Genomic DNA, 12,923 nt, shown 5'->3' on the forward strand with positions numbered 1-12,923 from the left:
TTTTTTTTCGGTTTTTTTAAGATTTTATCATTCCCTGTCACAGTTACATAATTTTTTAAAGAGTAAAAGTTACAGACCATCAAATTTCTAATAATTTGGTATATTTTTGAAAGTCATGGGAAGTATAAGTTGAAAGTTATTGATATGAAAACTATAATCTAAGTGCAGGAAAGTTAGTAAAAAAAACAGGCATTTTGTGGAACAAAATGCAGAACGGCTGATTTTTACAAATCTGAAAGAAGGGTATTAGAAAAGCTTAAGTCCTGGTTTTCGGGACGGCACTCCCCTGGCGAAATCCACCATTTTGAAAAACGTGTATTGGTCCATATCCACTACACTTTTGGCTTGACCGAATAAGTTACTTAACCAAAGTTGTAGGTAATATAAATATCTTTCCTTGTGCATGCACTCTTTTTCAGCGAGGACAACGCTTTTGGGGTTATGTTGTTTTATTTTCTATTTTTTTTCTTTTTTTTTAACTTTTCTCAGTCTCTATGATAGAAACATAAGCACCATTAAAGTTGTAGAACATCAAATTTCTATTAATTTGGTATACTTTGAAAGATTATATGATTTTTAAAACCAAAGATAAGGAACTTTAAGAGCAATCTATCTCAATATTTTCAAAAAATATACCCACTTATATATTTTTGCATAAGGTATAAAAAAAAGGCTAAATCGTGTACGTTATGTAAAAACAAGAAAAATATGATATGAGAGGGATTTATTAAGGTGGGTAATGGTAAGACTTACAATATTGTGGTACACATATTTTGTTTAAAAAAATAAAACAACATAACCTCAAATGTGTTGTCCTCGCTGAAAAACAGTTAATGCACAAGGAAAGATATTTATATTACCTACAACTTTGGTTACATAACTTATTCGCTCAAGCCAATAGTGTAGTAGATATAGACCAATTCACGTTTTTCAAAATGGTGGATTTCGCCAGGTGGTTGGCGTTCCTAAAACCAGGACTTAAGCTTTTCTAATACCCTTCTTTCAGATTTGAAAAAATCAGCAGTCCTGTATTTCGTTTCACAAAATGCTTGTTTTTTTACTAACTTTCCTGCACTTAGATTATAGTTTGCAGATCAATAACTTTCGACTTATACATCGCATGACTTTCAAAAATATACCAAATTATTACAAAATTGATGGTCTATAACCTTTACTGTTTAAAAAACTATGTAACTGATACCGGGAATGATTAAATCTTTAAAAAACCGAAAAAAAATAAATTAAAACAACATAACCTCAAAACTATTGCCCGCGCAGAAAAATAATGTACTACAAAGAAAAAGATAATTAAATTTCCAATAACTTTGGTCTGATAACCATTTCTATAGGACCCATAGTTTTGGAGATATAGAGCAATTCGCGTTTTCCAAAATGGCGGATTTCGCCAGGATGGTGGTGTCCCGAAAACCAGGACTTAAGCTTTTCTAATACCCCTCTTTCAGATTTCAAAAATTCAGCCGTCCTGTATTTCGTTCCACAAAATGCCTGTTTTTTTACTAACTTTCCTGTACTAATATTTGTAAATTGATGTTTTTAGTTTTTTTTTATAATATTTTTTTTTTGAAAATTGTATGTTTTTTTTTCTTAACTGACTCGAGTTTTCTTTGTAAAGCGTATTGAAGTAATTTTCGAAAACTCGCACAAAGCAAAGAAGAACAAAATTTTGTTCAAAAGACGATTAGTTTGGAGTCTCATAGTGATAATCGCCACTTATTTGGGGAACTATCTCGCAAACAAAGCGGACTAATTAATTATTATCACATGGAGATGGGAGAATCAATTTTGAGGTGTGAAAATTGATTCTCCCGTACGCAAATTTTTTTTCCGCTTCGCGTTTACCGAGTTATAACATAAACATTAGACTGATTCAAAAAAAAAATTTTTTTTGTTCAAAGCATTACCGAAAATATTGTTGGAAATGACGAAAAAAATACTGTAAAAGTTTAAGCCCTTAATGTTAACATTTAGTACCGCCGCGTCGCAAATTTCTATATCCCATACGATTTGTATGGGAAAGATTGTGTATTTGTGTTTAGAATTTTTTATCTTTTTTTTTTATAAATGTTTTGGGGAGATATTGCGAAACAAATTAGAATATGAGAAGTCAGCCGCATAATGAATTTTTGCTTTCCTACTCGGTTATAAATTTTTAATCGATAGGCCAAAAGTCCACAGGAATTTTGTGTGAACTTTTGACCCAATTGGGTGGGTTGTAAGTCCATAATTGCTTTATGGAGCTATGACACACACAAGTGAGCCAATAGTCCATTATGGACTTTTGGCCTGTGGACTTTCAACCCTGCACCCTTATTTTGTATTATAATAATAGTACTCATGTTTTAAATACATTGGTATTTTTGTTTTTTTAAGTACTGACTTAGAATTGTTTTAGCTTTAATATTTATGTAAATAAATAGGCTTGTTAATTCTAAAATATTTTATGGCAAGAAGCTTATATAGTAAAAGGAACAATTTTTAGTATTGCTCCCAGAGACCATAATAACAGTCAACCTTTATTTTCAACTGGTTTCTCTCTCAGAATTACCACATTACTTTATACAGGTTACGGTTAAGGTTTGTGATTTATTTTTAAAAATCAAAAATAAAGGTTATCTGTTGAGATTTGTTTTTTTTTTTTAAATACCTATCTCTCAATGGTTGAGATTTTTACAAAAAAAAAAAAAAAAAAATAAATGGAAAAGGTCAACCTTAAACCGTTTTCGCAGAAAATAAATCAAAAATGTTTAATTCAAAGGAAAAAGTCAAAAATGTCTTAGTTTATGTATTACGTTCAACTAATAATAGACTTTGAAAGGTCTTTGACCCAAGTTTATAGCTCCTTTCGCTTAAAATGAAATGTGAAGATGAAAAATGTCCTTTCCACTGTGATTTGAGTCGCTGCTGGGACGACCGGCACAAGCAATGCAATTTCGAATATTTCAGGAGACCGATGTTCTAATTGATAAATTTGCAGATGAGATTTATTTCTTTCTCTCAGCGGTAAATCTCAATGGTTGACAGAAATATAAAAAAAATACAAAATAAAGGTTTTTCTTTTTTTAAATAAATGTTATTTTATTACCTTTATTTAAAATGGCAACAAATAAGTGTTATTAAAGAACCTTTCAAAAGGTTAAGATTTATTTCTGATCTCTGGCTGCTCCTTAACAAAGAATTCCTTTCTTACTTCTTCAGGAGAAGCAGCCAGGTCATAGACAGAGGATAACAACTCATGAAATTTTCTAAATTTTTTTTTATCTTCAACCTTATTTGTAAATCTAGCTACTCATAATTTGTTCTCAGAATTGTTTTGTTTAGATATAGATAACCAGGACGTGCGGCTGTCTTTCAGACGGGGAAATGCCCATTTTTAAAAAGATATAACGTACATCATTTAGATTTAGCCTTCTTAACACGCCAATGTAGTATGTTGATGTATATTCAAGAAGGTTCTGCTGCAAGGTTCAGTGTGAGAATGGGTATGTTTTTGCTTTTGCATCCAACTAAAAATATTGGTTGTCTGTAAAGTCGGTTTACGGATAATAATTTAACGTGATAACATCATACGATAATCAGTTTTATCAAAACAAAAAACTACCTCTATGGCTCGAAGCTTTAATTTTATAACAACAAGACAAAAATGGAAAGTAAATAAATGCGTTAAAAATTTTGTCTCAAATATGTACTTTGATGATAATGGTTTTAAGAATTTATTTAATGAAGTTCAAAAGTTTTGTTTTTATTCATGTTTTTTTTTTTGTATACGATTTATGAACATTTCTTCATAAGCATTCAATAAATTTGGGTTGTTAATTTGTTTCAACAAACGAAGAAATGCTTTTCAAAGAATTTGTATGTTCAACTTGATAATAAAGTCAATGAACAAACTAAAGTTCTGGCTATGGGCAAGCTTTTATCTGCTTTTGCAACAAATAATTTTATGGCTGAATTCGAAACAAAAGCTAAAGGAAAATACCCTGACTTTCTATTATTATGGGTCAGATATGTTGACGATAGCTATATCCTATATTATCATTCATAAGGACAAACTTGCAAATTTTCTCGATTTTTAAAATTGATTTTCAGTTACCATTTTTAGATCTCAAACTTAAGTAGCAATTTTCTTGTTTTCGTCCCGTTTTCGAGTCATGACGGTTTTTATGATTTTTGCTTTGACTGGCTTTATCTTTGCCAAACTACGTCTGATTCGAAAAATTTTTTTTGCAACTAATCAATCAACTTATTAATTTATTACAGTTTAAGTTTATCTCAAAACTTTGTTTTCTGCGGACAACCGTTTCTCCGCTATTTTTTTTCAAACACAATTTTCTTCGTTTTTGAAGTTGTTTCTTATGTCGTTTTCTTTCACTCCAATGAGAGTACCCTTTTAGTACTTATTTTTGCACTTTTGAAGGTTTTGTGTTCTTTGCCGCCACAAAAGTGTAAAAAAAAATTACTCCGGAGTAATAAATAAATAAATAAATTTGCAGCTTTAAATTCTTATTGTGCTAATAATATTCCTCTTAGTAAAAACAATTACAATAAAGAACTTAAAAAGATTCAAAGAATAGCAAAAATAAACGGTTAGGTATACTATTAAATTAGAAAAAAAACACAAAGAGAAAAAAGATTTGAAGAATTTGACTTCTTTAGTTTCTCTATTAAAGAAAATGTGGTAGCATATATGGGTGGTACATTTATTGAGGGATTAACTTACTTTTTAAAAGAGTACTTAATAAATTTTCAATAAAACTATCACCAAATAGCAATGGTAATAAAGTCAAACAAAAAAACGGGCTCTATCAATTCAAGGAGCACACTTTAAATAACTAGGTCTAATTAAAAAATAAAATAAACATAAATTACAAAAATAAATTCTTAATTTGTACCCTTTTTTAACTAAAGCAATAAAACACATTTTATAAAGATTTTACTTTTTTGTTCATTATTGTTTTCTTCATATAAGAATAAAGTACCTGGGTGACCGAGCTTTGCTCGGTATCCTTAAATGTTATAATATAACTTTCAGTGAAAAAATTCAAATGTAAACAGCAATTTTTTGGAGTGGGTTTGAGTTTGCAATGACCAGTTTTTTCGCGGGTTACAAAACACCACATTCCCACTTTATAATCCAGTTTATTTAAGTTTGAATATACGATCAGCAATGAATAGAAGGGTTACAGGAATCTGCATTATCGAAAATGCTTACAGCAATGAGATCTCTTTTTGTTCAAACTTTAATTTTCGGGTCAGAAAGTTTTGGATGGTGAATATAAAGTTAAGCTTTTTTTTCAAGTTTAGCCTTGTATGAAGAAATACTATTTTTATCCCTGTTTTTTTTTTTTTTTCTGTATCAGTGGATGCTTTACTCCTTTCTTTTTTTTAACTTATGTATACAGGTTATGTATGCTGATTGGGGAACTTAAGGGCTCTCAGAATTTGGAACCTTGTTCATCCCGAATCCTTACGGTTTTCGATTTAATGCAATTCTTGTGAAATTTCGAAAAATCCCTACTTGGCAACAGTATTCTGCTTCCTGCGGCCATTAATCAATAATCGCAAAATATTACAATTTTAATTCAAGAAAACAGGGTTTTTCAGAACAAAAAACAACCAACTGAAAATAGGCTATTGATTATGTCGAAAAAAACAGGGTAATAAGGAACTAAGACGTTCACGGGTTTTTATTGCAGGAATCGTTCAATGGGTTATAAAAGAAGATAAAACCGCGGAGTGCTATTAAATGAGAGGGTGGAAACTGAAGATAGGGGTGCAAAAGCCCCCTTTTTGGTTTTTTCAATATACCTCGTAAACCAAGCAAAATTTTGATATATTGCACATATAACTTTTTGTAGAGAATTAAATTTCCTATTGGAATAATGTTTTTTAAAAATTGAAAAAAAAAAATTTCCATACCAAAATAGTCGAAACAATCATAAAAAAAATATCAAAAAAATCGATTTTTTGAGTTTTTTTGCTTTTTTAGTTGTACATTTTTTTTGGGTTGAGATAGACATAAACATTGCTCCAAAGAAAAAAAGAAGATTAAATTTCCTACAAAATGCTGTACTCACTAAATTTTTTCATTGAAAATTGACCGAAGTATGGCCATTTTAATCTATCTTTTTTTCGCATTTTTAGTTTTACTTAAGTAAAACAGAAACATTTGAGGGGAAAGTACGATTACTTAAGCACCAAGAACTGATAATGAGATTTTGTAGAGGGGTTAAATACAATCATTGTTTACTATGGGAGGGAGGGTCAATGTCCCCCCGTTTTGGAGGGAGGGGCAATTTTCTAAAAAAAATACTTAAAATTAAAAAAAATTATTAAAAAACAACGGCAACACTTACAGTTTTGATTGATACTTTTTTTCAAAAGCTAGAATTATAATCTTAATATCAATTTTAAAATGAAGTTATTTTAATCAATTCTTTTTGAAATAAACGAGTGATTCCGATAAAGAAAGTATTTTGTCTATTTTTCAATTTTCTCAAAAAGTAGAAGGCATAGGAACATTATGATTTTCATGATTTGATAAGAAATCAATTAAGGCAGTTTACTTTGTCGTATTGAAGTCCACAGTCTTTGTGAAAATTGTACTCAATGTGCTTTTTAAACATTTTTTATACAAGTTTTGACTTTGAAATCGGGTATTGCAAAAAGAATTGATTAAAATAACTTCATTTTAAAATTAATATTAAGATTATAATTCTAGCTTTTGAAAAAAGTATCAATCAAAACTATAAGTGTTGCCGTTGTTTTTTAATAATTTTTTTTAATTTTAAGTATTTTTTTTAGAAAATTGCCCCTCCCTCCAAAACGGGGGGACATTGACCCTCCCTCCTATAGTAAACAATGATTGTATTTAACCCCTCTACAAAATCTCATTATCAGTTCTTGGTGCTTAAGTAATCGTACTTTCCCCTCAAATGTTTCTGTTTTACTTAAGTAAAACTAAAAATGCGAAAAAAAGATAGTTTAAAATGGCCATACTTCGGTCAATTTTCAATGAAAAAATTTAGTGAGTACAGCATTTTGTAGGAAATTTAATCTTCTTTTTTTCTTTGGAGCAATGTTTATGTCTATCTCAACCCAAAAAAAATGTACAACTAAAAAAGCAAAAAAACTCAAAAAATCGATTTTTTTGATATTTTTTTTATGATTGTTTCGACTATTTTGGTATGGAAATTTTTTTTTTCAATTTTTAAAAAACATTATTCCAATAGGAAATTTAATTCTCTACAAAAAGTTATATGTGCAATATATCAAAATTTTGCTTGGTTTACGAGGTATATTGAAAAAACCAAAAAGGGGGCTTTTGCACCCCTATCTTCAGTTTCCACCCTCTCATTTAATAGCACTCCGGGGTTTTATCTTCTTTTATAACCCATTGAACGATTCCTGCAATAAAAACCCGTGAACGTCTTAGTTCCTTTCTAAACTACATAATCAATAGCCTAAAAACCCTGTTTTGTTGAATTCAATTTGTAATATTTTGCGATCTAACTGCAACTTTGGAAACTTTTATACTTTTTTGAAAACTACAATAAGAGGGCAACTTTTTAAAATAATAAACCATTCTCACACCGAAAAATTTTTTTGCGGTGTTGGTCGCAAATAAAAGTTAGAAATAGATTTTTTATAAAACTTGAAACTGTTAGTTAATTTGCAGCGAAATGGTGTATGGAATACAAAATATTTTGATTAATTAATTGTTCCTAATTATTTGACAATGTCGTAAAAGAATTTTAAAAAAACAAAAATCAATAATGGGCGCAAGAAGCAGAGTACTGTTGCCAAGTAGGGATTTTTCGAAATTCCACAAGAATTGCATTAAATCGAAAACCGTAAGGATTTGGGATGAACAAGTTACCAAATTCTAAGAGCCCTTAAGTTCACCAATTAGCATATTTCGTTTGATCCATTACTTTTGGGACACCCTGTATATTATAAGATTGACATTAGGTCAACGGTGTTGCTTTTTGTGAGTTATTTTGTTCTTATACGTTAACAATAGTCGCATTAAAACGAAAAAAAAACGTAAAACAAAGATAATTAGTGATACCAAATCAACAAATTACTTAAAAGTTTCAATACATGATCAAAAAAGTCATGATCTAAAAAATTTTGTTTAGTTATTGTAACAAAAAGAAAAAGAACAATGCGTAACACATGGAACCATCCTTCAAAAATTTATTGAAATCGTTGAATCTGTCTCCGCTAAAAAAAAAACTAATATAAGAGAAAATACTTCCAAAATGTTGTATCTACCTAGAGGACCAAACCCTGAAAATTTCATCGAAATCTTTAAAGTTGTTACAAAAAAAAAATTCTATATTTAAAAAGTGGGCTTGGCAGTGGGCGGATTTAAAAAAGAAAAAACTTCCAAAACTTTTTACTTTCTTAGATAAACAAACACTGAAAATTTCATCGAAATCGTTAGAGCCGTTTCCGAAAAAAACTTTTATGTTAAAAAAGTGGGCGTGGCAGTGGGCGGATTTTTCAAAAAAAAAATTCCAAAACTTTTTACTCGCTTACATAAACAAACCCTGAAAATTTCATCGAAATCGTTAGAGCCGTTCCCGAAAAAACTTATATGTTAAAAAAGTGGGCGTGGCAGTGGGCGGATTTTTCCAAAAATACTTCCAAAACTTTTTACTCGCTTATACAAACAAACCCTGAAAATTTCATCGAAATCGTTAGAGCCGTTTCCGAAAAAACTTATATGTTAAAAAAGTGGGCGTGGCAGTGGGCGGACTTTTCAAAAAAAAATTCCAAAACTTTTTACTCGCTTATATAAACAAACCATGAAAATTTCATCGAAATCGTTAGAGCCGTTCCCGAAAAAACTTATATGTTAAAAAAGTGGGCGTGGCAGTGGGCGGATTTTTCCAAAAATACTTCCAAAACTTTTTACTCGCTTAGATGAACAAACCCTGAAAATTTCATCGAAATCGTTAGAGCCGTTTTCGAGATCCCAATTTTATATATATTTATATATATATATATATATATATAAACAATTTTAGCTCGTTTAAAGTTATAAGATTTATAAAACACTATAGCGCACAATTTTTAACGATTTAGTAAATTGCTAAAGCCAAGTAAGTTATTAAAGTTATGCTTTTTGGTTTAGTAACTTACTAAAATGGATTTAGTTATTTACTTAATCATTTCAAATTTTGCGCCTATGTTTATAATACATTTATAAAAGAAAATCGGCCCCAAAGTCGAAAATTATCATGGGTACGTAAAAATTAATACCTTTAAAAATTAATATCTGAGCAATTAAGATATTAACATTTTGTAAATGCAGTTACAAATAATAGCATTTCTTATAAAAATCAAGTATCATAAGTATTAACGGAGTAAATGCATACCAAAGCGTTTTCTTAAATCATCAACTTTGCAGATAGAGAGTTACTGTAGAACAATTTTTTACTTAAAATATAAATTAATTATACGTAAAAAATTACGCACTGGAACTGTATGAGTCTCAATAAAATTAATTGAAAGACAAACTTCTTATACTCATACAAGAATATTATTTATAAATACCTAATAACCGTTTTCGGGAATTACAATTTCCATCTTCAGATCTAAAATTATTAAATCACTTTTACTTTATGATATTTTTGGTTTATTATTTTTTTAAATTATTTTAGAAAATTTTTTTTTTTTTAATTATGTTTAGAATTTAACGACAAAAACTTATTTAAATAATTTTAGATTTAGCTAATAATCTGAAGATGGGAATTGTAATTCCCGAAAACGTTCATTATTAATAAATAATATTCTTGTATGAGTATAAGAAGTTTTGTCTTTTAATTAATTTTACTTAAAATATACATAAGAATCATCCCCCAAAATGCCCTTATCTCATACCGGGACACCCTGTATAATTATAAAACTCGTACAGAAATTCCAAATATAATTCTATGGGAATTATTAAATAATTTAGTCTTAGTTTATTTTCGTGTTTTTTTTTTAATAAAAATAAAATTACAATTGTTTTAGAAATAATGAAATTTTAGTATCTGTATTTTGTTGAGTAGTCTTTAGGTGAAACAACCAAACCGCGACCTTTTCTCGCTCCACGATAGACTGTTTCTACAATGTCAATCATCTCCTGCTTATCTTCGAGTGGCCAATTGATTTTGTTATTGTTTCCTGTTCCCAAATCAATCATAATGTGTTTGTTGCGGAAGAAGAACATCACCGTGCAAGGATCGTATAATTCGTACATTTTATTGAAATCAGGAACTTCGGTAATGTCGACGAGATAGATGACAGCAAAGTTTTTCACTTTCTCGGCAATACTGTACATAACTTCGTCCATTTTCATGCAAGCAGGGTCCCAATCGTGACCGAAGCGGATAACCTGAGAGAAGGAAGGTCAAGAGTTGGTGGATTCTAGAGGATTCTTGATTCTTACCACAACTCGATCTTCTTCGGATAAAATAGCTTGATCGACTTGCCATCCGTTGTGTAAATGTGGTAACATATACGACATGGTTAAGGATTTTTATTTATTTATCAGGTAAAAAGTAGAAATTGGAAATTATGGAAAATAATTCTTTTTAAACGTTTTGTAAACAGAAAAATATTCTATAAAAAAATGAGAAATGTCAAAAATAAATAAAATGACGTTTCTATTTCGAGACTCGAACACGCAGTGATGCCAAAATCTATTTGTAAGAATTTAAGTTGATAACAGAAGAGTTTCGTTTTTAAATCATTATCCGTGTTCATTTACATGAAACTACAAATAGATAACACCGGCACACAAAAAAAAAAGTGTCATGAACCAGAAACCAGACCTATCTTTCTATATGTTTTTGGGACCGCTGAATCCGAATTTCAAGTCCGTTTGGCCCTGTCACCCTCCAGTTTTGAGTAATATGCAAAAAACTCAAAAAAAGGTAGTTTTTGGGGTCTTTTTTACACTTTTCTCAAAACTGGAGGGTGACCGGGCGAAACGGGCTTGAAATTCGGATTCAGCGGTCCCAAAAACATATAGAAAGATAGGTCTGGTTTCTGGTTCATACAACTTTTTTTTTTGGGTGCTATCACCTTCGCGACATGTCGCTGTCATACCCGGCACACAAAAAAAAAAGTTTCATGTACCAGGAAGCAGACCTATCTTTCTATAGGGGTATTCACGATCCGATGCAACTGGTCTAGTATCATTGCAAAAGTGCAAAAGTGTAAAATCTTACAACACTACAACAACAAAATATATGGATTGAAATTTTACAATGGTCTTGCACTTTTGCTATACCCTAACCCTATTGCAAAATAAAAATACAATGGTGTAAAATTTTTTTGACAGATGGCAGCTCGCCGTCGCGTGTCGCACATGATGAACAGTTTATCTTTTTTATTCTTATTCTTTTTTATTTTGTTTCTTTTGATGTAATTTGTGAAAATAAATTAACCCGAACACAACAAAGAATGAAATTATAAAAAAATTGAAAAAAAAGAAGAAGCATCGGTGGAAAGACAAAACTCCATAAAAAAAAGAGTGAAGCCTTAACTACATTGGCTCAAAAAGTGAAAAAGTACAAAAGTGAAAATTTTCAAACGCATTTTTGTATAGTTTTTCGGGATGAAAAATTAGAACAAATGATGCAGAAAGCTTATTTTTTGGTCTAAAATATAATTTGTATACTCTTTATCACAAAACAAAGTGAAAAGATTTTTTTTCTGGCTATAGAAAAAAAATCTTTTCACTTTTGTACTTTTTCAAAAAGTGGTGTATGTAGTTAATCCTTGAAGCTGATATAAGTCATATCATGGATTCCATTCAATATTTACTATAGATAAGAAGAGGTGCGTTCACGATCTATTGTAAAAAAATAAAATTTTACACTTTAACTAGGCCTGTTGCACCAGATCGTGAATACCCCTTATATGTTTTTGGGACCGCTGAATCCGATTTTCAAGTCCGTTTTGCCCGGTCACCCTTCAGTTTTGAGAAAAATGCAAAAAACTCCAAAAAAGTCATAAAAATTCAAACAAAATGCACTCACAGCTCAAAACTGGAGGGTAATGGGGCCAAACGGACTTCAAATTCGGATTCAGCGTGCCCAAAAACATATAGAAAGATAGGTCTGGTTTCTGGTTCATGACACTTTTTTTTTTGTGTGTGCCGGTGTAATTATTGATGTTCGTTCTTCTTGTACATAATACTGCTTGCAGCCCTATTCTGACAAACCTCACAAGTGAGCTGAATTTGATTTTGTGAGGTTTTTGCGTCACAAAAAATTTTGAATTTGTGATCTGCTCTGAAGGAGGTCACAAAACACAAGTTGGACTTTTACTAGTAAGAAGTTGATGAGAAATAAATCCTCACAAAACGAGTTATGATCACCTTGTGAGGTTTTTGTGACTTGTAAAGTTTGCCATAATAGGGGGTTAATCTACACAAACTAATGCCGACTTTTCACTAGTCGATTTTAGCCGCACGATATGTCGGTCGAATAGGATTTTTCTATGGGGATTGTCACTTTAGTCGCCTGCGAATTACGTTCACACGAGTCGAAAAGCGTCGCCGCACGGCAAAATTCGACTCGTGAAAAGTCGGCATAACGTATTCTGTCAAAGTCAAAATAAAAAAATTCAAAATTAATTTAAAATCAAGAAAAATCAACAGAAAATAATTTTTAAAGCAAGAAATAAGTTACCTAATTAAAGGCTTGGCCACACTGGAGGGTATGCGGTAGCGGTACGGGTAGCGGTGAGGGTACTTGTATGAAAAAAATTCCAAACTGACACATCAACGTTCAGGTGTGGAATTTTTTTAGTACAAATATCGTTACCGCTATACCGCATACCCTCCGGTGTGGCCAAGCCTTTAAGGCTTGGCCACACCGGAGGGTATGCGGTAGAGGTACGGG

The 12,923-nt window shown here is 30.8% G+C and overlaps 1 protein-coding gene across 1 annotated transcript; it reads right to left on the reverse strand.

Moving 5' to 3' along the window:
- Positions 1-9,946: 9,946 nt before the first annotated feature.
- LOC129906725 (thioredoxin-like protein 4A) lies at positions 9,947-10,660 on the reverse strand. Its single transcript, XM_055982618.1, has 2 exons — positions 10,460-10,660; positions 9,947-10,405 (listed from the first exon to the last, which is right to left on the reverse strand). The coding sequence occupies exons 1-2, from the start codon at positions 10,535-10,537 to the stop codon at positions 10,055-10,057; spliced, it is 429 nt and encodes a 142-aa protein (XP_055838593.1). The 5' UTR covers positions 10,538-10,660; the 3' UTR covers positions 9,947-10,054.
- Between the last annotated feature and the right edge of the window lie 2,263 nt (positions 10,661-12,923).

The sequence above is a fragment of the Episyrphus balteatus genome, chromosome 1 (genome assembly GCF_945859705.1).
Source record: "Episyrphus balteatus chromosome 1, idEpiBalt1.1, whole genome shotgun sequence".
In the NCBI taxonomy this organism is placed as follows: domain Eukaryota; kingdom Metazoa; phylum Arthropoda; class Insecta; order Diptera; family Syrphidae; genus Episyrphus; species Episyrphus balteatus.

Excerpts from the sequence above, each read along its gene's own strand:
- LOC129906725 (XM_055982618.1), bottom strand. The coding sequence starts at position 10,537 with ATGTCGTATATGTTACCACATTTACACAACGGATGGCAAGTCGATCAA. Across the intron at positions 10,406-10,459 it reads CCGAAGAAGATCGAGTTGTG|GTTATCCGCTTCGGTCACGA; the intron begins GTAAGAATCAAG and ends TCCTTCTCTCAG.